General features: G+C 55.4%; 2 protein-coding genes across 6 annotated transcripts in view; one reads left to right on the top strand and one right to left on the bottom strand.

Annotated features, from left to right (window-relative positions):
- The first annotated feature begins 128 nt into the window (after window positions 1–128).
- CSRNP1 (cysteine and serine rich nuclear protein 1) lies at window positions 129–13,360 on the top strand. 5 transcript variants are annotated; one of them, XM_058555470.1, is made up of 5 exons: window positions 129–202; window positions 7,869–8,122; window positions 9,998–10,257; window positions 10,758–11,072; window positions 11,169–13,360. In XM_058555470.1, the coding sequence occupies exons 1-5, from the start codon at window positions 192–194 to the stop codon at window positions 12,147–12,149; spliced, it is 1,821 nt and encodes a 606-aa protein (XP_058411453.1). In that variant the 5' UTR covers window positions 129–191; the 3' UTR covers window positions 12,150–13,360. The 5 variants fall into 5 exon arrangements, with proteins under 5 accessions (XP_058411453.1, XP_058411458.1, XP_058411467.1 ...); XM_058555475.1 differs by lacking the exon at window positions 129–202 and adding an exon at window positions 213–258; XM_058555484.1 differs by lacking the exon at window positions 129–202 and adding an exon at window positions 1,253–1,367.
- A 2,953-nt stretch (window positions 13,361–16,313) lies between these two features.
- The window catches only part of TTC21A (tetratricopeptide repeat domain 21A), a 32,889-nt gene continuing 25,761 nt past the window's right edge, over window positions 16,314–23,441 (bottom strand). Inside the window, exons 18-29 of the mRNA XM_058555485.1 lie at window positions 23,086–23,224; window positions 22,804–22,907; window positions 21,374–21,562; window positions 20,325–20,435; window positions 19,566–19,647; window positions 18,531–18,681; window positions 18,130–18,291; window positions 17,801–17,993; window positions 17,480–17,704; window positions 16,826–16,946; window positions 16,589–16,656; window positions 16,314–16,488 (exon numbers count right to left, since the gene is read on the bottom strand). Of these exons, the coding sequence (XP_058411468.1) occupies window positions 16,411–16,488; window positions 16,589–16,656; window positions 16,826–16,946; window positions 17,480–17,704; window positions 17,801–17,993; window positions 18,130–18,291; window positions 18,531–18,681; window positions 19,566–19,647; window positions 20,325–20,435; window positions 21,374–21,562; window positions 22,804–22,907; window positions 23,086–23,224 (1,623 nt within the window). The 3' untranslated portion in view covers window positions 16,314–16,410. The remainder of the gene's footprint in view (window positions 16,489–16,588; window positions 16,657–16,825; window positions 16,947–17,479; window positions 17,705–17,800; window positions 17,994–18,129; window positions 18,292–18,530; window positions 18,682–19,565; window positions 19,648–20,324; window positions 20,436–21,373; window positions 21,563–22,803; window positions 22,908–23,085; window positions 23,225–23,441) is intronic.

The following is a 23,441-nucleotide window of genomic DNA, read 5'->3' as shown; positions in this document are numbered from 1 at the left end:
CAGGTCACCCCCACCCCCACCTGGAGGAAGGTGGAAAGGAATCCAGAGGGCTGGGCTAGTCACTGACAGCACTCATCTAGGACAGTCAGGGAAGAACCCAGAATGCAGCGGGAGCTGGACTGGGAGGGGGAGGGTCAGGCTCCCACGAAGGCTCCCTGGAGGAGGCAGTGCAAGCGGAGTCCTTCCAGGCGATGGGATTCTGGTAAGCAGCGAGAGGGCAGGAAGGGATTCCAGGCCAGAGCAACGGCTGCAGCAAAGGTGTGAGGATAGAAACGTTCCAGGGACACGTGGTGGGTAGGACTGGACCAGCGTTGGGAGGAAGGGCGGAGGGTGGGTTCCTGGGCCAGGACTCGCTGCAGGGTTTGCACACTTTCCCCTGCGCCGTAATACAGGGAGAGTTGGCCCCTAGTCAGGAAAGGCCTTGGCGGGAGCAGAGAAGGCAGTGGGCCATCTTAAGTGGCCAGGGTCTGGCTCGGAAGAAACCAGCCTTTTTTTTTTTTTTTTTTTAAGAGACGGATGGGGTGGGGTGGGGGTGGCGGGAAGCTGGTTCCAAGAACTCCTAGCTCAGGGCTTCTGCAGGGTCTCTGGCCGGTGGGCAGAGGTGAAGGTCAGGCCCACAGATGACCTCCTCCCCCTCCCCCCTGCCTTCACCCCCATCCCCCACCCCAGGTTCTTCTCCAGTCATAGTTTATTTTTCAGGCGGCTCTGGGGGTGGGTGGTAGGGAGGGCGCGGAGGAGGGAACTTGTAGATTGTATTATAGTAAACTGCCTGGGACGGGGTGGGGGTGAGGGCGTGTAGGCGGCCGCGGCACTGCCACCTTCTCGCCCGGTGGCCTTCAGGACGCTCTGCGCTGTTCCGAGCCTCAGTCTACCCATCTGCAAACGGGGGTCTTGGGGTTAGGTCGGGATCTTTACGGCCCTGCTCTGCTGGCTAGCAGCGTCGGCGACTTGATGAAAGTGCAGGAGAGGGGACGGGGGAGGGCGGCGGAGGGCCGAGGGCGGAGAGCGGTCGAGGCGCCGTCGCGGGGTCAGAGTCCGTAGGGAGGCCCCGCGGCCGCGGCGCCCGGCTCCGGGCGGGGGAGGAGGCGGCGCCTCCGGGGCGGGGCTGCCGGGCGGCCTGGCGGGAGGCCCGGCGTGCGTCAGCGCCGTGAGCCCCGGAGTTTTCCACTGACGAGGGGGGCGGAGCGGCGGGCGGGGCCGGGCGCAGCCAGTCTCCCGCCGCCGCCGCCGCCGCTCCGGACGCGCAGAGCTCGGGGCGGCTGGGCCGACGGCTGCCCGGCCGAACGAACGCAGGGGTGCGGCGCGGGGGACGTCCCCGGGCGGGACGCGAGTCGCGTCGGTGTCGTTGGTGAGCGCCAGGATCGCAGGTGAGTGCTGAGGGGCTCCGGGCGCGGCTGGATGGGACCTTGGGGAGGGGACGTCCTGCGCGGGTGGCACTGCCCCTCCAGCCCCTGCCATTTGTCCGTCGTCCCCCTGCGCGGGCGCGGGGACGGGGACAACCCAGCCTGGCCACAGCCTGAGCGCCGTTGCCGGAGTCCGGGGCTGGGAGCCCGGGAGGCGAGAGTCACAGGTTTTCCGCTCCCCTCCCCCGCCTCGCCGCCGGTCCCCCCGAGAAGTCACGGCCCCGAGCTCGGGGTGGGGGGCGGCCGAGCCGAGGTTGCGCGCGGGCGGCGGGGTGACGGGGTGCGCGCGTCCGCGGGTGAGTTTCGTTTTGACCCAGTTGTCTGAGAACTTTTCAGAAGTTCCTCGCGTGGCCGGAGCAGGTGACATTTGTCGCCTTCCTCCTCGGGCTCCCCCCGGGGGCGGGTGCCGGGGCTGTGGCGCGTGTCTGGCGCCCCCGGCAAGGCAGGGGTCAGGGAGGGAGAGGAGGGATGAGCGAGGAGTGAAGCTCCGTGAGTCACGGACCCCGGGAGGGAGGGAGGGATTGTGTCGTACGCTCACCTGTTTGTCAGTCACCGTCACACGCAGAGGCCACCGCTGTGAGTCACGAGCGCAGCTACCCGGGCCACCCGCGGGCACACGTAGGCTCTCTCCCACGCGCTGCTCCCCTCCCCGGCACGTACTTCCTCCTGGTCCTCAGTTTCCCCTCCCCGGGGGCTCTTCCGTAGGCTGTTGAGATGCCCACACGACAGCAGCCCTCACACACTTAGTCACTCCTGCTCCCTGGCACAATCACACGTAGCGCACACTCCTGACACAAGAGGGTCCCTCCTGGGCCCGCTGCCCACCCGACACCTCCACTCAGATGTCTCATAGTTCTCTGGAACGGAACTCATCACCTCACCACCAAATCCTTGACATCACTGCCCTCATCGGTCTCCACATCCAGAAGTCACCAAGTCCATTCCCCTTTCTCATTTGCCCTTGTCCTGTCATCTCTCACCTAGCTCTGGCGGTGCGGTCCAACCGGTCACACCCCTTCCCACCCCCTCCAGTCCCCTTGCTGAGCCATCTTTTTAAAATGCAAATCTGTTATTGTCACTCCCTACTTAAACCCTCTGTGGCTTCCTGTGCCCTCAGGCTAAAGCCTGCCCTGTCACCCCTGGCGTCCTGCAGCCCCCTCTCAGGCCTCCCCTCCCCCCTCACTACTCTGCCTCTCTCAGCTCAAATCCCTTACACTGCTCTGCCCCCTCTCTGGAACTCTTCCTACTTCCCTTCCTCCGAGAGACCTGTCTTCACTGCCAGCTGTACCCCTCCTGCCCCACCCCTCCCACCCTCCATCCCAGTACTCAACACTGGTTTGTAACTCTGATTATACTCCTTCCCACTAAACTCAAAGCTCAAGGGGGCAGCACCAGTGTCTGACTTGCTCCCTGTGTGTCCAAGTGCCTGACACAGTGCTTGGCATGACATAGGAGCTCGATAAGTATTTGTTGAATGAATGAATGAATGAATGAATGAATGATGAGAGTGAAGGAGGCCTTGCTTAGGTGCAGGAAGCAGTCACTGTCAGGTGCAATTTCCCTTCTGCAGAAGCAATTGCCTCACATAGCCAGCAAACATTTGGCACCTACCCAGTGCCAGGCCCTGGAGGCCAAGGCTGAGGAACTGTCCCCTCCCCCAGGATCACTTTCAGAGGGATGGGTGGGGGAGGGGTGTGTCTGTGCTCTCTGGGCTGCCTAGGCTGTTTTTCCAGCCAATCCCAGTGGGGGCTGGAGGTGCTCAGAGATGCCCTCCCCTTCTCCCAGGAAGTAGCTCCTGAGGGCCTGGGGTCATGTGACCCCAGGTGTTAGCGGGGAACTGACCCAGCCAGGCTAAGGCCTGGGGCTCTGAGGTTAAAGCACGCATTCTTCAGATTCCTGGAGGAGGATGGAGGCAGCTTAAGGTGCCCCTTCCCCATACCAGCCCTGGCTGGGGGCTGGGGCACTGGGACTGCTGAAGTGCTCAGAGGAGTTGGTGTGACTTTTCAGAGGCCTGGAGATATTCCTTCCCCCCGCAAAACAGCCTTTGTTTGCTTGGTGTCCAGGGTGAGGTGGCCTTTCCTGGATTCACATCGTGTGGCCTGAGTGTGTAGACAGTTGTGGCAAGCAGGGTGGGAAGGCGTCCTCCCTCGTCCTGGGCTGTCAGCGCCTGTGTGTGGTGGCAGAAGAGCTGCCTGATTCTCAGGGCCCAGGCAGATCCCTGAAGAAGCCTGGTTCTCTTTGATTCAGGGCCTGTCTCCAGGGCTCTTCAGGGGTGTGGTGTTTCTGTCTGAGGCAGCTCCTGGGAATTGCTTTTCCTTCCTCCAGGACCCTAGGAGGGGGCTGTGCGCACCCTGGGAACGGTGCCATGGTCGGGATCTTGATTCCTGGGTAGCTGCTGAGGGCCCCTCCCCCACCCTCTGACTCACTGTCTGACACTTTTCTTGGACTCTTTCACTATCTTTCATTCCTTTTCTGACTTGGCCTCTCCTTGTCTCTGGCTGAGTCTTTTAGTCTCATCTCCCGCCTCTGCCTCTCTCAGCCTCTGGATTCCCAGGTGCAGGAGATCCAGGGGCTCTTCCCCCTCCCCCCACCCAAAGGCATATCAGGGAGGAGATAACTTCTCATTTCATCCCAGGTCTGCAGATCCTGCAAGGGCTTCCTCACTGGGACGTGCAGCACGGCCAGAGTCTCCTTACTGCCCTGTTTTCCTGTCTGCAGCCTTGGAGCTAATGACCCCTCACCTGAAGTTCCTGTTCTGTAGACATCCTTGAGGCACAGCCAGGGTGTCTGGCTGGAACCTGCTTCCTTGACATCTCTCTCTAGCTGTTTACTCTTGGGGAACAGGGACCCTCCTGAGATTCCTGCAGCCAAGCTTCCTTCTCCTGCCCTCAGAGCCATCCCTTTCTGAGTACCGTTCTTGCTCAACTCCTCTGGTACAGGCTGAGGGATGTGCATGTGGCCCCCCTCGTTAAACTAACTGTGGCAGGAGCAGGAGAAGATCACACTGACCAGTCAACCCCAGAGACCTCATGTACCTAAATCTTGTCTGTGTTTATACGTGGCGCAGCCTGTTTACTTCTGCTGGTCCTCAGGTGCTTTCTCTATGCCCAACTCTGTTCTAGGCACGGGCACAGTGACGGCTGGGCAGAGAGGCCCTCAGCCTGGTGTAAGGGAGATGAGCAGTTGAGGCCGTTGCAGGATGGGGAGATAAGGGCTGTGATGGAGGAATCCCAGGGCCCGTGGAGGCCAGAAAGGCGTGTAGTCACTGAGGAGGAGGGGGGTTTCAGGGTGGCCCTCTTGGAGATGACTTCTAAAGTGGGGTGAGGCTGGGTTCCAGCTTGTGCAAAAGCCAGGAGGTGAGCAGGTCATGGGCATTAGGGGAACTGCAAGTTCAGCTGGAGTACAAAGTGAGAGGAGGGTGGGGAGAGTCTTGCATGATGAGTCTAGAGGGCAGCAGCAGCCAGGCCTGCCTCAGCCTCTCCTGGAATTCTGGACTTGATCATTAGGGCAAGCTCCCCCAAGGGGAGCTACAGAGTGGTTCTAAGCGTGGGGGTGGGAGGTTGATCTAATATGTGGTTTAATAAGATCACTGGCTGCAGGGTGAAGAATGGCTGTGGGGAGAGGGCAGGAGCAGAGGCAGGGGACGGGGCTGGTAGCTGTGGGGACAGAGACATAAGGGTAATAAACTTTAAAAATTGATGAAGACACACATAAAATGCATAAAGTATATGAATCTTACATGTACAGCTAGGTGAATTTTTACAGTTTTAGACACCCATGGAGCTACCACCCAGATCAACATAGAACATTTCAAGACTCTCTCAGAAGATTCCCTCATGACATGCACCAACCCCACCACCCCATCACCACTATTCTGACTTCTGTCATCACTGCTTGGGTTTGCCTTTTCTTGAACTTCATTCACATGTATTCTTGTTCTGGCTGCTTTCACTCAGCATGATACCAGGGAGATCCATCTGTGTACTCATCCTTTTTCTGTGTTTTGTTTTTTTTTTTTACAGTGAAGAATTACACATTCACTGAGCACTTAATCGCTAAGAACTTGACGTGTATTGATTGTAGTGTAAACCTGTAAACATGTATTGATTGTATCATAAACCTGTAAACGTGTATTGATTCATGTAAACCTCCTAACCCTTTCCGGTTGTAAGACAAAGAATTGGAGATACAGGGAGGTGAAGGAACTTACTCAGGGTCACCCAGCCAATGAATAGCCAAGCCAGGGTTCAGATGCAGGCAGTCTGGTTCTGGAGCTGAGGTTCTTAACACTGTGCTGGGTGGCCTCCATGGTATCTACTGAGTCTGTGCCGGGCCTTGTGTGGATTAAATGAGCTAATGTGTACTTCCAGGACTGAGTGATTGGATGTCGATGGAGGGAGAGGGAGGAAGGAGTTGAGGATGACTGCAGGTTTCTGGCTTGAGTAACTGGGTGGGTGGCAGTGCTGTTACTAAGATAGGGAGCACAGGAAGAGGAACAGATGGCAAGGGGGGCGGGGGGACAGAGACAAAGGGTTCGATTTGGGGCCCGCGGAATTTTATGTTTCTAGGGACGGCCAGGCAGACACCAAGTGGGCATTTGAGGGGTCTCAGGCTTGGGGGTGTGATTAGGGAGGCATTCGGCAGCACCTTGTAGACAGCATCTGGAGTTGAGGAAAGGATGGGGTCTCCAAGCAGGACTGTGGTGGGGACAAGACGCGTGGGTGTGTTTTTGTCGGTGTGAGTTTCTGTGTGTCTGAGTGTCTCTGTGGTCTGTATGTGTGTGTGCCTGGCTCTGGGTCATGACTTCCCATGACTCCTGGGAGAGCCTGCAGGTCAGCGGGGAACTGGGTTGTTTTTGTTTGTGGTTTGACCCTGGGAGGGGGAGTGCCACGCCTGAGAAACCACCCGCTGAGAAGCCCCCGGAAACACCTGTGCGGCCTCTTCCCCCAGGCCCAGTGCGGAGGGTTGGCAAAGGAGGGGAGCTCTCTTGCCTCTTTCGTGCCTGCAGAGAAAGGCCGTCTCAGGACGGATTTTATCCAGCAAGTTGGTGACAGCACACCCTCTAGGTCCAGGATCCAGGGACTTAGTGAGAGTCATGGCAAAGGGGGTAGGGGTGTTTAGAAAGGACACCTGAGGAGGGGAGATGGCCAGCCTTCTGGTTGGTTTTTCCTGTTCTCTCTCATTTCCTGTGATGGCAGTGGGGGAGGGGCTCCCCAGCACTGGGGCCTCTGCATCGTTTCCCCTTCCTCCTGTGACCTCCTGAGGCCCAGCCTTGAGTGCCAAAGAGGACACGCAGAGAGACAAGGTAGTTGTGCTCAGCCCTTAGGACTGAGTCCTTTGGGGATTCCCAAGCAGTGGAAGGGGCTATTATTTGCTGCAGCGTTTAGGGGAAGGAACCCCAAGTCCTCTCCACTCGGATGAGGCCAGCCAGGCTCTGGGAGTTCCTGGTTGCACTCTTGAGGAGGGCTGAGACCCTCAAAGGGGGGACGCAGATGTGTCTGGGGTGTGTCCTGGGGCGCTCCAAGTCACCAAGCTATAGACAGGAGAGAGTGGGACGTTGTCTTGGCTGGTCAGTTTCACTAGAAGAGGGGTTTTTTTTTTTAAGGGGAAAAAATAATTTCCAAAGGAAGTTAATTCAAACAAAAAGGGTTAGATATTGGAGTAGAAGGCAAGATGTAGGTGAATTTTTGAGATCAAATGAGATGTTAAAGAGACATGACGTCTAGGTGGCTCCGGTCCCACAGTCGGGCCTGGGGACTTCTGCAGAGCGGGAGTTTCTGAGGGAAAGTCTGAGCAGCTCCATCTCAGGAGAAGAGGGGCTCAGGAAAGTCCTGGGTCTGGGAATTGAGGCCAGTGTCGAAACCAGCCTGTTTCCCCAAGTGCCCTGATCAGCCTGGCCCGGGAGGGAGGGCCTGCGGCCCATATGTGTGTATGCAGGGTGGTGTGTCTGTGGGTGTGCTGGGGGAGGAGGAGGAGGAGGAAGCAGAGCCACTGTACAAGGGCTGTGCAGGCTGTCGGTGCAGACGGCCTCACACACACAAAGGCGCACAGATGTGAGCCATGTGAATCACCCAGCCAGTGACTCAGCCCCCGGGATTCCTGTTGGGGAATGAGCGAGGCTGGACCGAAGGCTGTAGGTCCATCTGTCGGTCTGGTGTATGTGTGTGTGTAGGTGGGTTGTAGGAGGTAGTGGGGAAGGTGCCTGGCCGTGTCCTGGGAAGGCTTTAGGGCAGACATGGTGGGAGTCTGCAAGCGCCAGGACAAGGGTTGGGACCTTGGTGCTCTGTCTTGTGCAAAGAAGCCTCCTGGAGATGTGCCCCCTGCACGGAGAGCCGCATAGGCCCAGCTGGGAGTTCTAAGGGGAGGGACATTTCGGAAGGTAACTGGGAGAGATGATGGTCATGGCTGAGGTCCCACCTCTTGCCCTCAGGCCTGCCACTTAGAGCTTTCTCCTTCCCCTTCCAGGCTGTCTGTGCCCAGACTCCGGAGCACCCCCTGCGCCACCATGACTGGGCTGCTGAAGAGGAAGTTTGACCAGCTGGATGAGGACAACTCCTCGCTCTGCTCCTCCTCCTCCTCTGTGTCCTCCTCGGGCCGCCACTCCCGCTCCTGCTCCCCAAGCTCTTCAGTTTCCCCGGCCTGGGACTCGGACGAGGAGGGTCCCTGGGATCAGATGCCCCTGCCTGACCGTGACTTCTGTGGCCCCCGAAGTTTCACCCGTGAGTCCTCCCTCCCCTGGGAACCCCACTACACCCCTCTTCCTTCCTGAAGATGAATTTGGGAAGCCCCTAACGAAGCCATTCCAGCCCCTGGAGGTTGTGTCCCTATGACTTGAGTGCCTTACTTGACTCCCCACCTTGTCCACTTTCCATAATGCAGTGGTCACTCAGGAGTGCCCACTGTCCAGAGGCACTTGAGCTGGGCTAGATTGACCTTTGACCTTGGGACTCCCCTCCTCAGAAGACGTGCAGGATGGAGCTCCTCAGAGTGGCCCTCAGGCTTTCCCCTCTGGCTCCTCCCTTCTGTTCCAGTTTCGTTTCTCCAGCTTGCACCCTGTCCTCCTACCACCTGAACTGCTGGAGTCCCACGCCCCACACTCCTCCACTGCCGGGCCTGTTAAGCCTGTCCCTCTCCTGTTAAAGTGCTATTGGGCTTTGCCTGAACATAGTGAAAAGGTTTTTTCCCAGTTATTTTTCAAGCTGGTGTAATTCTGATTCCAAACTGACAAAGATGGCCCTACAGCAGTGTTTCTCAAACTTATTTTTCATTTTTGCTCCTCCCAACGCCAAGGAGCCTTTTTAGACTTTTTTTTTCCTAATTACCCTCACCATGACATTTTAATACCACATATATGATGTCTGGTTATGTATTATATACATATCTGCATTATACATTAAAAAAGAGTGTGATTTTTAGCACATAGACTCTAACAGTACATTAACTGGCTAAACTACTCTGGGCTTATTCTGGAAATACCAGGATGGTTTAATGTTATAAAATCCAATCTTATAGTTTACCAAATGACTATGTTAGAGGAGGAAAAACATGAGAACCACTGTTGATGCTGAAAGAATATTTGATAAAATGTAATGTTCCTTCTAGATAAGACCCTTGGTAAGATAGGAATGTGTAAATTCTACCTTAAATGATAAAAAATATGTCTCAACCCAAAAGCTGGCATTCTGATTAATGAGGAAATACTGGAAGCAGTCCCATTAAGTCAGGAACAAGATGAGGACACTGTCACCGCTGTTAGTTAACATTGTTCAGGAAGTGCTAGCCAATTCAGTTAGCAAAGGGAATAAGAATTCTATGTATTGGATTGGGATAGGCAAAATTGCCATTATTTGCAGATGGTTAACTACTTGGTGAATTTAAAAATAGAAACAGAAAACCTTTTAGAAGGGAATTCCATCAGGTAGCTGGGTACAAAATTAATATATTAAGTTGAAATATATGCAATTGCTAGTATTCACCTATTTTATGGTAATCTCTTATGGTTCAACCTAATAAAAAGCAATAATATACCAATAAATGTATTGAATATACCAATACATAGCTTACTAATCAATATACAATCAATAACTTAAAGAGAAGGCCTTTCTAAGCCTGATGCAAATGCAGAAGCTATAAAGGAAAATATTAATATATTTTTTAGGAGATAAACCTTAGAAATTATTTTGTAAAATGCCATGAACAAAAATAAAAGACTAAAATATTTGCACAGATAGGTTAAACAGATGATTGATGTCTCTAATATCGTATATAAAGAGCTCCTACAAATAGATAAAACTAGAAAACTGTACAGGAGACCTATAAATGGCTAATAAAAACGGGAAAGCTGTTTAATCTTACAAGTGCTCTTATTTGGACTGGTAAACAACAGTAAGCCAGTGTTGACATAGGGGAGGTATTCAATTTTACCAGCTCCAATCCCAGCCAGGCTGGCTCCTAAATTCAGACCCATTTCTTTTTTGGGGGTGGGAGGGAAGTGGGGGAGGTGTGAAGAGAGACAGTTCAGCCTCATCTTCCTGGAGGTTATGCTGTGCCTCACAGAGAACTAATGCCCTGCCCCCTCCCTGCCTGCCTTCCAGCCCTGTCTATCCTGAAGCGGGCTCCCCGGAAGCGCCCAGGCCGCGTGGCCTTCGATGGCATCACCGTCTTCTACTTTCCTCGGTGCCAGGGCTTCACCAGCGTGCCCAGCCGTGGCGGCTGCACTCTGGGTATGGCCCCTCGCCACAGTGCCTGCCGCCGCTTCTCCTTGGCTGAGTTTACACAGGAGCAAGCCCGGGCCCGGCACGAGAAGCTCCGCCTGCGCTTGAAGGAGGAGAAGCTGGAGGTGCTGCAGTGGAAGGTGGGGAGACCCCTCTACAAGGTCCACGCCCTTGGGCAGCTTCTGAAGTCCCAGCCTTGAGGGGAGGGGGCTTGGGGTGGTTGCCGGTTTGCTCATTATGTATGTGGGGAAAGAGGCCCATGGGGCCGGTAATTGCCTGATCAGGGTCCGTTGCCTGAATTATCTGCAGACAGTGCAGAAGGGCACGGAAGGGCTCGAGTGTGCTGCAGGGGCTGGGTCCGTGATGCCTGAATCTGAGTGACCTCACTGGGGAGGGGGACGTGGATGTGGAGTTGATGTAACATTGAGGGTGGCTGTATCTGTCTGGCTGGGGGAGGGAGTTTGTCCATGAACTGGGAAATGACGTGAGCAGGAAATCTTGTTGCAAATGCCCTAAGAGCGGTGTTCTTGGTTATCCCATTCACTATGGTATCCACAGTGCCCAGCCCAGAGTAAGCACATGGGGAGCGTTTGTCGAGTGTCTGTGCCTCTCACATCACTCCTCTCTCCCGTGGACGCAGCTTGCAGAGGCTGGGGTGCCTGAGACGGAGGCCAGCCCGCCACTTACCGTGGACGCCATTGATGATGCCTCTGTGGAGGAGGACTTGGCAGTGGCCGTGGCAGGCGGCCGGTTGGAGGAGATATCCTTCCTACAGCCCTATCCAGCCCGGCAACGGCGGGCTCTGCTGCGGGCTGCCGGTGTGCGGAGAATCGATCGTGAGGAGAAGCGGGAGCTGCAGGCTCTGCGCCAATCCCGAGAGGACTGTGGCTGTCGCTGCGATAGGGTCTGCGACCCTGAGACCTGCAGCTGCAGCCTGGCGGGCATCAAGTGCCAGGTATGGTGTCCAGACCGGGCTGGGAAGGGGAGCCTGAGCTTGGGGGCTTCTTGGGACTCCACGGGATCCTCACTCGTGTCTCTACTTGCTCTGCAGATGGACCACACAGCATTCCCCTGTGGCTGCTGCAGGGAGGGCTGTGAGAACCCCAAGGGCCGTGTGGAATTTAATCAGGCACGAGTTCAGACCCATTTCATCCACACACTCACCCGCCTGCAGCTGGAGAAGGGGGCTGAGAGCCTTGGGGAGCTGGAGCCTCCTGCCCAGGGTGGCCCACCCAGCCCTGGTGAGCAGGTCTTGGCCCCCACTTTCCCACTGGCCAAGCCCCCTGTGAGCAGCGAGCTGGGAGACAACAGCTGCAGCAGCGACATGACCGATTCCTCCACTGCATCAGGCACCAGTGAGGCCCCTGACGGCTGCACCCACCCGGCCCTGCCTGGTCCTGGCTTCCCTCCTAGTGTGGATGATGATAGCCTGGTTCGGATCTTGAGTTTCAGTGACTCTGACCTGGGCGGAGAGGAGGAGGAGGAAGAAGAAGGGGGTGTGGGGAGCCTCGACAACCTCAGCTGCTTCCACCCAGCTGACATCTTCGGTACTGGTGACCCTGCTGGCATGGCCAGCTGGACCCACAGCTATTACAGTTCTAACCTCACATCAAGCATCCTGGATGAAAACGCCAACCTGGATGCCAGCTGCTTCCTAAACAGTGGCCTTGAAGGGTTGGGAGAAGGCAGCCTCCCTGGCACCTCAGGGCTGCCCAGCATGGACGCCGGCCAGAGCAGCTCAGTGGACCTCAGCTTGTCTTCCTGCGACTCCTTTGAGCTGCTCCAGGCCCTGCCAGACTACAGTCTGGGGCCTCACTACACCTCCCGGAAGGTGTCTGACAGCCTGGACAACCTTGAGGCACCCCACTTCCTCTTGCCTGCCTTTTCTCCGCCTGGGGATGCCAGCGCTTGCTTCCTGGAGTCCCTCGTGGGCTTGTCCGAGCCAGCTGCCGAGGCCCTGGTGCCCTTCATGGACAGCCAGTTGTTCGAGGATGCTGCCCCAGCGTCTCTGGTGGAGCCTGTGCCTGTGTGAGGACTGAAGTGCCTTTCTCCGGCCCCAGGAGCCCTGTTGCTGCTTTGTTGTAATTTGGGGGCTTCCTGAGGTCTGTCTGGAACGGTCTCCCGTGGGCTGGCTCACCCACGTGGGCACTCCTAATTTTCAGGCAACACTCTGGATTGATTTATTTATTTTTGTCATTTTCTGTGCTAAGAGGGGGTGGGGAGGGGGCTTCCTCTTTCAGCTGCCCAGCCCCCGCACCCTCTGCCCCCACAGTCCCTTCCGCTTGCACGGCGCCGTGCCAGGAAGCGGAGGGAATGTGGCTCCTCTGGAGCTTTGCAGACCCCTTTTCAGTCTTGTATGATGTTCCTTGGCCCAAAGACAGCGAGACAGGGCTGAAATCAGCCACTTCTTATGGCTTCTCCTGCCACCGTGAGCCGTAGACCCATGGGTGGCTGAATCCTCTGGACTGTGAAGACTATAATTTATTTCCATAATTTATTTGGAGACTAAGTGGCTTAGGCTTCTCCTCTTTGGCTGGTGGGCAGTGCTGGGGTCGGGTGGGGTGCAGACCCCTCTGAGTCCCTTTTGCCTTATAGTCCTGCAGCCCTGCCTGTCTGGTCTTTGGTGTAGACCAGACAGGGTGTGGATCTGAGCCCTATGTCGACTATGGCAGCTGCCTGGCTCTGGATGGCTGAGCAGGGAGGGGCTGCCCGGGACAGCGTCTGGGCAGGGGGAGGGGCTGGGCTGACCAACCATGACCAAAACCCTGTTCTGCCCCACACAGCCCTCTCTGCTTCCTGTCCTCTGCCCCATCTTCCCCGTTCCCAAAGGTCACAGCCTTTATTCGGCCCTTTAATGTAGGAGGGGGAAGCAGGAGGCCCAAAGAGGGCCAGGGGTTTGCCTCAGGGCCTGCAGCATGCCCCTGACTACTATCTCAGGGCTTTCTGGGCACTGCACTCCAGCCTGGTCCACCTGCCCATGCCCTAAGGCCAGCTGGCCAGGGACAAGGGGTGGCTCCTTATGGCTTTTATGCCCTTCGTTTGCTGATGTTGAATTCCGCATCATAATTTCTATATTGTCCCTGAGTATTAGAACTATAATTTATTCATTTTTCTCTGTGTCTGTGCCAAGAAGCCCAGGCTCCGGGCCTTCCCTCTTACCCAGGAGGCCTTGCCAGCCTGCGTGCTTGTGGGAACACTTTGTACCTGAGCTTACAGGTACCAATAAAGAGGCTCTATTTTTAACAGCGTGGTCTGCATTTGTGAAACAGGGAGCATGGGTCCTCCCTCAGCAGGCAGTGGGAGGGTGGGGAGACAGGCCCCGCAGGGCAGTGTGGACATAGGCTGTGTTGAGGATGGGAGGTGGGGGGCACAACACATTAGGCTTCTTCCACGCAGCCAGGCAACTTGGAGACAGGAAGTCAGCAAAGAGAGGCTGGTCAGGCAGAGGGAGCAGTTTTCCTTCTGGATGACCCCATTGCTCTCCAGTGGTCACCTGGGATGGCCGTGGGGAGCAGCAGGAGAGCAGTCTTCTGAGACAGAACTATCTGCTTGGGATGGGAAAGGGCTCACTCCTTCCCACTCACCTACCCTGAGCTGGGTCCCGACCCTGAGAGTGAGGTCACCTGCACTAGATGGGGGCGGGCAGTGGGCTGTGGCTGGTGGAGGCCTAGTGTGGGGCTTAGCGGCTGAGGTCCCTGGGGACTTGAGCACAGGAAGCTGCAGAACCTCATCCATCTGCACCAGCCAGACCTGTCTGACCTGTCCCCGGCAGCCTGGGCTGCAGGCCAGAGGAACAGGCTGCACCTTGCCCTGGGGAGCCCCAGTCTGGGGGCCTGAAGAGCAAGGTTGACCTCCCCCTTAGGAATAATAATGATTATACAAGTGCTGGTGAGGGGGACCAAAAAATGATAACTGACTTGGGTGTCCTTTTCTTGCTCTGCTTCTCTGCCTCTGTTGATCTGTGCTGGCTCCCCTTACTTCATCTCGATGGCTTATAGGTTAAGAGCACAGACCCAGAATCCAGCTCTTCTACTACCTGGTGAGGTGACTTAGACAAATTACTTCCTCTCTGCCTGGGTATCTTCAATACTGTGCAAATAATAACACTGCTCGTCTCATCAGCTTGTTCAGTTCACATATACACAGCACTTGGAAAAGTGCCTGGAACATGAGCCTCGTGTGCGTGTTTGTGACTTCCATTCTGTTTTCATGTTTCTGCCTCTATGTTCTGTCCTCTGGTTTGTCACTTCTGTCACCCTTTAGGTATCTGTTTCTTGCCTCCAGGCATGCATGGACATGGCCACATGGCCATATTGGCAGTGGCCATTAAAGGACTCCGCTTGGAGTCTGGCCTATGGTGGGGCAGCCTGTCCCTGTATCCAGCTCAGGCAGGGACAGCCAGGTCTTAAGTTTCTCAGGATGGAGTATCCTGGTACATTCAATTGTCCTGTCTGCCCTCTCACTGGTCCCTGGGAACCCTTTTGTAGAGATTGCTTCAGTATGCAGGAACTAAAACTGGGGTCTCTCCAAGGGCTCTGAGGCTCTGCTCTGCCCAGCCTGGGGGTCTGGATGCCAGCTCCCAGCACCTCTGATACCCTAGCTGGAAGCCCCTGCTAGCGCATAACCCATAGACACAGCCCAGGCAGGACTGAGGCTGCCCACTCCCCATCTAGGGCCACAGAGTCACTTCTTGGCTTTTTTTTTTTTTTTTAAGATAAATGAAGACAACTTAGGTTTTACAGCAATAAAAACATTATTAATGGACAATCCTTTACAGTATCATTCTCCATACAGACAGACCTGCCTCTCAACACAACCTGCCCCAAGAAAAAGCAGCTCATAGTAAAGGGGACTGCTTTCCATAGGAATGATGGTAGTAATCTGGGGAAAGTTTCCAGATCATTGACTCAGACAAGAGGCCATGCAAGGGATCAGCAGTAGGTTATAAAAACAAGGCTGGGCAACCATCATGGACAACTTAGGCTGTTGTAAAAGCCTCACCCGTTCCCTGTTTCCAAACCTTAGTCACTAAGATAACTTCTCTTGAGAACTTTGCCATAGCTGCATTCTCCTCGTACTGAGTATTTTACTTTATATCAATTATATCAATATACTTAAAAGTTAGAACCATTCTTTGTAATAGCACCCACAAATTCATGAGTTTGTTGTGCTAGTTATTTTTCTCTATTATATAAAAATGATATCTAAACACAGTTATTAGACTTTCAAATGTTGGCTGTGTATCATTGGCAGGGATTTGTACAGTGATTTGGGAACACACAGATCTAGTCTCATTTCCTGCCACAGATGGGGACACTGAGACCCACAGAGGGGAATGGTCTTGGGAAGATCACACAGGAAGATTCTAGACCTCCTGACTCCCAGATCAGAGTTCCTCCCCGTCAGGTCAGACTGGCCCGTTACTGCCATCCTGAAAAACAGGAAGAGAGGTACTGGGAGCACAGCAAAGGTGACCTCTGTCACCCTCTTGCCAGTTACAACTAACATTATTCATCTAAATAGGGAGCACTGCTTATGTCCCCTTAAGTGTTAAGAGGGTTTCCAGAGGATGAATTAGTTGGTCAGTGTCTTTTACAAAAGCTGAAGTGGGAACTCTTTTTTCTTGGGAGGTATTTCCCTGCACCAGGCTGGGGTAATCAGGTTTGTCCCAAAACAGTGAGGACCAGCAGAGGCCTGCTCAAGACTTGGGGAGGAGGAGAAAGGATGTATGGACAGAGTGGGCCACTGGCCCTTAGGACCTGCAGGATGACGGCCTCTCTCACACAGCCTCAGCCTTCTACAGCTGGTCCTCCTGCCTGGGCCCACTGCCAGGGAGCACGCAGCAGGCAGCATGGCAGGGACGAGCAGTTGCTTCTTTAGCTCTAGGATTCTGGGGACCAGACAGGAGAGGGGAGGCATTTATGGGCTGACATAACAATATTAAAATAGCTGTAGGCTATTTTTTTAACCACCTCTTTGTTCCCCTCTGCCCCCCACAGTCTTGGATAAAAGTGGGGCCCATTAGAAGGTGCCCAATGAGCCCAGCCGAAGCTAAGCTGGTTGACGTCTTTCTTCCTCAGAGCAAAACTGCTTCTTGTGCCTTAAAAACATAAAGCTTTGGGATGCCCTTTAGACCAGATGAGGCATGCTTCAAATAAACCACACACAACATAGAAATGAGGAAGAATATGTCATTTTCTGAATCTCTTCGCCACTGACCCACTTCCCACCCCCCTCCATGAAACTTCTGTAAGTTGATGGCTTCTACCCACCCTGGCTCCCACTGACCACAGCTAGGGTCTCAGAGATCCTTGGGCCTTTTCCAAAATTTCTTCTCTGATTTTGGGGTAGTTGGGGTACTCCCTGAGGACCTGGGACAGAGTGAGAAAGGGTGTGAAACATCAGGCCGGGCTCCTCGCCACTGTACCAGGCCACTGCCCCAAGCCCTCCCTGCCAGTGTTGGTGGCTTACATTGTGGCAGACTTCGATGGCCTCCACGTATCTCTTATCCTTCAAGTAATTGAAAGCGAGTTTGAAGCCTGTCCAGGGGCAGCGAGAATATAGATGGTGGGTAGCACCCTGATGACCTGAGAGCCCCTCTGATTCCCACAATAGCCAGAATACAGGCCTTGAGTTCTGGGGTCAGGGTGGTGGTCCTCCTGCCCAGCTCCCTCCTGCACCCACGTGCACCTTGGCTAGCTGCCTTACCAATAGCAGGGCTGGCATGATGACTGTACTTCCAGGCCAGCTCGTAGTTGGTGGCTGCGTCCTTGTAGGACTGCTCCTTCTCCATGATGAAGCCCATGTACTCGTAGGCCTTGCAGCAGGACTGCAGGAAAAGCCGGTCAGAGCCCCTGCAGGGTAGGGGGAAGCCACAACGGGTCCCAGAGCCTGGGGTTGGGGGGAGGAACCAGCCGGGGCAAAGGATGGCTGCGAGCTGCATTCACCCAAACCACTCAGGGACTCCAGCAACACCCCCACCTTTGCGAGGGGTGAACTGTAACCCTCTTCTCAGCTATTTGGACTCTGGCATGACCCCTTCTCCCGCAGCCCTCCTGCTCAGACCTGCAAACACCGTCCTGGCCAGACGGACCCCTGCATGCCCCTCGACCTCATGAACTTTTGCTAGCTCTCTTCCTCATTCCGTGTTCCCCACTCGGGGTTGCCCGACCCTGTGCACCTCCTCTTGCCTTTGCCCCATCCCCCGTGGTCCCCCTTCCCATCCTGCTCTGTCGTCCATGCGCCCCTCTTGTCCCACCTCTTCTCATCACATTTCTACCCAGCATCTCCGTGGCCTGAAGCCCACTCGGCGGGCCCCGCTTCCCCCAGCCCCGGCTGCCCGGACGGCAATGCGCCCCTCGCCTTGTTGTATTGCACGCAGCGCCGCAGCAGCTCCGAGGCGAGGTCGAACTTGCCGCCCTGGCAGTAGATGTCGGCCAGCAGGAGCCAGCTCTTCTCCAGGTCCTCAGCCTCGGCCAGCGCCCACGGGGCCTTGGCCAGGCGCTTCAACTGCGTGCGCGCCTTGGGGACCTGCTTCAGCAGCGCGTAGGCCTGCGCCATGGCCAGCAGGGCGGGGACACTGTCCTTCTGCGCACCGGGTTGGGGGAAGAGGGGTGGAAACAAGAGTCTTCGCTCGGCCCTTGGCCTGGCCCCGCCGCCCTGCCGCCCCGCCCGCCGGCGCACCTCGGCCTGCGCCATCTCGATGAAGGTGCCCAGCGCCGCCTCCACGTTGGCCTTCTCCCTGGTGGCCAGCAGGCAGAGGCTCTTCAGCAGCCGCAGCTGGGTCTGGCCCCAGGCCGAGTGCGGGTAGAACTCGCGCAGCAGCTTCTCGGCCGTGCGCACGCCGTGCTGATCCGACTCCCTCCTGTCGGGGGAGCTGCCGGCATGGGACGCCGAGTCGGAGGCCGCCCCTGCCCATGTGGCCCTCACCTGGCCTGGACCCAGAGGCCGCAGGCTCTCCCCGCCTTCCCCAGGGTCCCACCCCTGCCCGCGCAGGCCAGCCGGGCCCTTACTTGCTCTCAGCCACCAGGTTCTCGAAAGCCTCTCCGCCCACGATCTCGCTGTCTGGGTTCAGACAGATCTGCACCATATAGTATGTGGCGCTCTGGCCCCAAATGCTGTCCTTGCGTGCTTTGTTTAGGAACTTCAGGGCTTCGTTGGGCTGCCCTATGTGCCTGTAGTGGAAGAGAGAAACACCAAGCATCAGGGAGGGAAACTGAGGGGTGGGGAGTGCAAAGACACACAGGGACCACTCCAAGTGTCTGCACAGAGCAAGGGCTGGACTGCTGGCCTCCTGGCTCCCTGATCTGGAAGGTGAATTTCTGCTTCCCTAGTGCTGAGCAAAAGCCCAGCATGTCTGTTAGAGGCAGCTTCCTGCACATACCTGCCCTGGCACACCCACCCCCCAACTCACCAGGAGTAGATGCCTCTGCAGTAGTTGAATCCTGGCTCCAAAGGCACACGACTGGACATCTTCTTGGCCAATTCAAAGAAGGCAGGGGCATCTTCAAGTTTGCCACTTCTTCGTAGCAGATCAATTAGTTTATTCAATATGAGAAAATTGTCTAAAATAAGAGAGCAGAAATCTCCAGGCTGTGATAACCAACAGCTGTATCAGGTGGGGTGCTATGGCCTGGCAGGGAGAAGCAGCGAGGACCAGGAGACACTACTCATTTGGGCTGAGCAAGGACATCTCAGTGGCTCTAGTGTCTCCACTGGTCTCCAGTGTTGAGAGAAGAATAATGCTTAAAAGTAGTAATAATAACAGCTAACACTTACATACCACTTATATAGTAGTTGGCATTAAGTGCTTTACCTATATATTAACTACACAATGAAGTAGGTACTCTTATTGTTCCGATTTTACAGATGAGGAACCTGAGACACAAAGAAGTTATCTGCCAAAGGTTACACAGCTGGTAGGTGGAAGACCAGGATTCAGACCTAGGCAGTCTGGCTCCAGGACCCGCATTCCTAACAGCTGTGATCCGCTGGGCCTCTGGGCAGACTCTGCTGTGAGCCTGTGGGGTTCCAGCCTGAGCTTCCTGTGAGGCCCCTTCTCCAGCAGGTTTTATGCTGCCATGAGTGTGAGTGGAGCTACATATCAGGAGAGAATTTTGAGCCACCTCCAGTTGGCTGTGACCTCAGAGGGGACTTATGTGGAGCCCCGGTGTCTGTGATTTGGAGACAGACAGGCTGTCCTGGGTCCCGGGCCAAGCACTGCCGTGCCTGAGACCAGGAACTGGCCCCGTGGACTCGGAAAGGCCAGCACGTTCCATCGGGGCTTTATCAGTTTCCTGCCTCTCTGGGAACAATCAGAGAGGAAGGGGCTTTCTCTGCCCAATCAGGAAGGAGGGGAGAGGGCCCACCCTTCTCGGGGAGAGCAGCCCTTGCCCGGTGGGAACTGAGACAGGCAGTCTCACTGGGCGGTCTCCATGCAGGCAGTTACCTGGCGCTTTCTCCAGGACTTGGTGGTAGAGATTGATGGCGGCTTCGTATTTCTGTTTTCTAAACATCAGGTCAGCCATCATCTATCAGAAAACACACAAGGCTCCGGAATTCCTGACAGTAGCTTGCATGGGTGTGGAGGGGAGGCTGGGGGTGGATGCTAAGGAGACAAGGTAGAAGAGGACTTCCAAGGTAGCCTTTCCAGGCACCCGGGAGAAGCCGCCACAGGAGGAGCCCAGAAGGTGGGGGCCTGTGGGGGAAGAGGGGCTGGGGTGAGGATGGAAGTGGGAAGATCAGGCCAGGGGTAGACAGCCACAAGAGCCAGCCCCTCCACCCACATCTGAGAACTGCCAGCTCAGGTGGTGAGGCAGAATGGGGCACCCCTCCTCTGCTGGGTGGCCCTGGAGGTGGTCTGGGGGATAGGAGGAGAGAAGTAGGACTGGGGAGGGCTTTTCCCACACACTTCCCCAAGCCTCAGTAACCTGTCACACCCCTGCCTCCACCAGTGGGTGTGGTTTCCCCTGGAGCGAATCAACCTCACCGCCGCCCTTGGGATTGGTCCTGGAGGTTGATGCTGCCCCCTGCTGCCAGCCCACCCCTCCAGTCTGAAGGGCAGCAGGTCCAGCACTCAGTCTCCTTGGCCCGACAGGCCCTCAGGGGTGGTCAGCCAGGCATCTGAGGTTATGGGGCTACAAAACATCCTGCATGTGGTCCCAGGGACCCTGGGGAGGGAAGGGAAGAGGTCTCGGGGGCCTCTTACCACGGAGGCGGTCTCGTGGCTCTTCTCAGTCTGCAGGAGGATAGCACAGTGCTGCTCGCACAAGTCCAGGTGCCCCTGGAGCAGGTAGAGCTGTGCCAGCTCCAGCACCACCTGTGACAGGACCAGGTGGAATAAACTAACCAATGAACATCGTGGGAAAACTCAGGGATGGAAGCCTTGTTCTCACACCCCATTTCAATCAGCTCTGCCTTCAAATGTGTCTACAATCCCTGGGACAATGTCTCTGGCTCTCCCCTTCTCCCACCCAGTACTCCATCATACCATGAGTTTTACTAACTAACCTCTGAAGTTGGAGCCTGGTTAACTTATACTCATCCTTCAGCTTCAGCTCCGACCTTACCTCTTCTGGGAAGCCCTCTGCACCCCAGACTCTGGGACAGGTACCCTTCTGAGTTCCCAGTGCCGTGACCCACATGCAGGCACAGATCGCATGGTGTTAGAACTGCATAGGTACTTGGCTGTACTCCCTTGCTGAGGACAATCTATGGCAGGGACCACATCTTGCTCCACTGTGTCTCCAGGGCCTAGCACAGTACCTGGGACATACTGGAAATCTGTTAAATGAGTGCACATTGAATGAATGAATGGACCTGTCACTAAGCTCTTCATTTACTCTCTTAGGTGAACTCCAGCCAGCATTCTCTATCCGGAGCCACACTTCCCTCTTTGGAAGCTTAGCCTGGGCTTCATGCCCAAAGAGCCCTGGCAGCCACACTCTCACTCCCCACCTGCAAGGGGAACCTGAGAATGCCAGACTAACATGACTTTCAGCAGCATCTTCCCCCCCAATCCGCCCTCCACAAATGGCTGTCCCAGGTGAGGCTTCCCTGCCTTGCTCCAGGGGCTGCCGAGGGTGAGGGCCCTGGGGTCAGCCAGAGCAGGCTCCCACACCAGGGGTCCCATGCCCCATACACCTGCAGCTCCTCAGGGAGGCACAGAGAAGGAACTGGCCTCTGCCTCTGGTCAGGGAGCTCTGCAAGGCATCGTGCCCCAAGAGAAGAAGCAGGGTCTTGCTTTGAGGACCCCACCTTATTGTCAATAGGTGAGTAGGAGAGGGCATCCTTATAAGATCGCACAGCCTTCGCATACTCCTTCTCTGCCAGGTAGTGCTCCCCAAACTGGACGCAGATGGAGGCCGCCAGTTGCTTCTGAGAGGGGATCATTTCAGGTTGCTCCAGTGGAACACGCTTCAGTATCCGAGACTGAAGGTCCATGGCCTCGGGAAACCAGTAAACTCAGGATCAGAAACCCAGAGTCTGATGTGCCAGATCTCAAGCCAGTTCCCAGAAAGTCTCCAAGCTCTTGTTTCAGAGCCAGTAGTGTTAGAAAGGGCATCTCAAGTGCCCTTTAGCAAATCTGGGTCACTCTGGACAAGCAAGGCCCCTGGGTGAGTCCTCAGGAGGCAGGCTGGCACTGCCTCTGGGCAGGGGCAGAGGCAAAGGCCCTCAAACAAAGCACTCTATTGTACTTTACTTGTTCACCTGTTTCCAGCACACCTTGACACTTACTGGGTCTAATTTGCTTTGGCTGTCCTACAGGCTAGAACAAGCACACAGTAGGTATTGAATGCAGGCAATGTTTTGATGGATGCATATGTTCTGAATATTGACCTGCTGGGAGTTTGAGGCAGCCCCCACAAATGTCCATGACATTCAATGACCAAGCGAGTAAACAGAGAGCATCAGGGCAAAGGGAAAGGATGATGCCAGGGTTAAGTTTTGGGAAGTGGGCACAAATCAGCACTCAGTTTCCCGAGGGCCAAATAGAGGAATGAGAATCCAGTGGGAAAGAAGGGAATAAATCATCTCAAGCCGTCAGAGAGTGGGCTCTCGCTCTACAACCACAGCACACCCCCCGAGGAACAAGTGCCAGGCCATAGCCTTGGGTGGGAAGAGTGAGGAAGGTGTGGCAGGAAGGGCCAGGAGCTCTCCTATCAGGGGCAGCTGAGCAGGGAAAGAGTATAGGTTGGGACAGGCCAGACCTAGTTCAAAGCTCAGCTCCACCACCCACTAGCAGTGGGGCTTTGGGCACATTTCTCAACCTCTTTGAGCCTTACCTGTTAAATAGGAATGTCACAGTGCTTATCTCAAAGGGCTACTGTGAGAATTAAATAAGAAAGCAAAAACCCCAGTACAGAACTCAGCATAGCACATTCAATGCATGAGAGCTACTGGCATTGTCTGTTGTTATCACCAGCAGCATCCTTGAGGACAAAGGCACTGTCTTACTCCCTGCCTTCTCCAGCCCAGCCCAGCCCAGCTGGGCTTAGAGCACCTTGGAGCACTGTCAACGAATGAGCAACGGTGAGGGAATAAATGGAAGTGGAAGTGAGAGGTGTAACCTAGGTCGTCTTTTGAGGACCAGGCCTGGAGCCTTCCAGACCTGCAGTCCTATCCCTCCTTGTTCAGCTTCCATCAGGAAATGGCCGATAAAGAGCTTAAGTCTACTTGTCAATTACCTTGTTCAAAGTTGCCAACACATCTTCTTTTTTATGGCTCTTGTAAACTTTTGCCAGCAAAAGTAGGCACTTGACATCATCCATCATGGATGGGATGTCTTTGACTGCAAAATGAAAACTCAAATTAGTGTTTTCTGGCCCCTGGGAAGCTGGGGATGGGGCTAGGTTCAGGACCCCAGCTAGTGCCCACCCCTAAACCATTCTGCAAGAGAAGAGCGAGGCGGGGTGGAAGGCAGTGTGCTTGCTCCAGATGCTGGGGTGTGAGTTCGAGTGCTGCCTCACCAAAGTCATGTTCCAGGGCCTGCTTCAAAACTTTTTCTGCTTTGTTGAACTTCTTTAACTTCAGATGCAGTTCAGCCAGATCGCAGCACAGAAAGTCCTGTCCGCTAATCTTCTGCGCAGCCTCATAATAATTAATTGCCTTAGTGCAAACAGGAAATATTGGCATCAGGTCTGGTTCTACACTTGAGCCCCTCTCACCATGTTCCCCTCAGTGGCCACCACACCTGTGTGCCCCTCCAGACGCAGAAGCCTAAGACGAAAAGGCCCTCCCAGCTGGCACAGGGCTCAGGTCTCAGCTTAAGCAGGTGTGGGGGGATGGTGGGGAGTTGCTGAGTTCTCCCCTTGGCACCCCCTTA

The sequence above is a fragment of the Diceros bicornis genome, chromosome 2 (assembly GCF_020826845.1).
Source record: "Diceros bicornis minor isolate mBicDic1 chromosome 2, mDicBic1.mat.cur, whole genome shotgun sequence".
NCBI classification, from domain to species: domain Eukaryota; kingdom Metazoa; phylum Chordata; class Mammalia; order Perissodactyla; family Rhinocerotidae; genus Diceros; species Diceros bicornis.
Note: the sequence above shows the minus strand (reverse complement) of the source record. Positions and strands in the feature narration are given on the sequence as shown.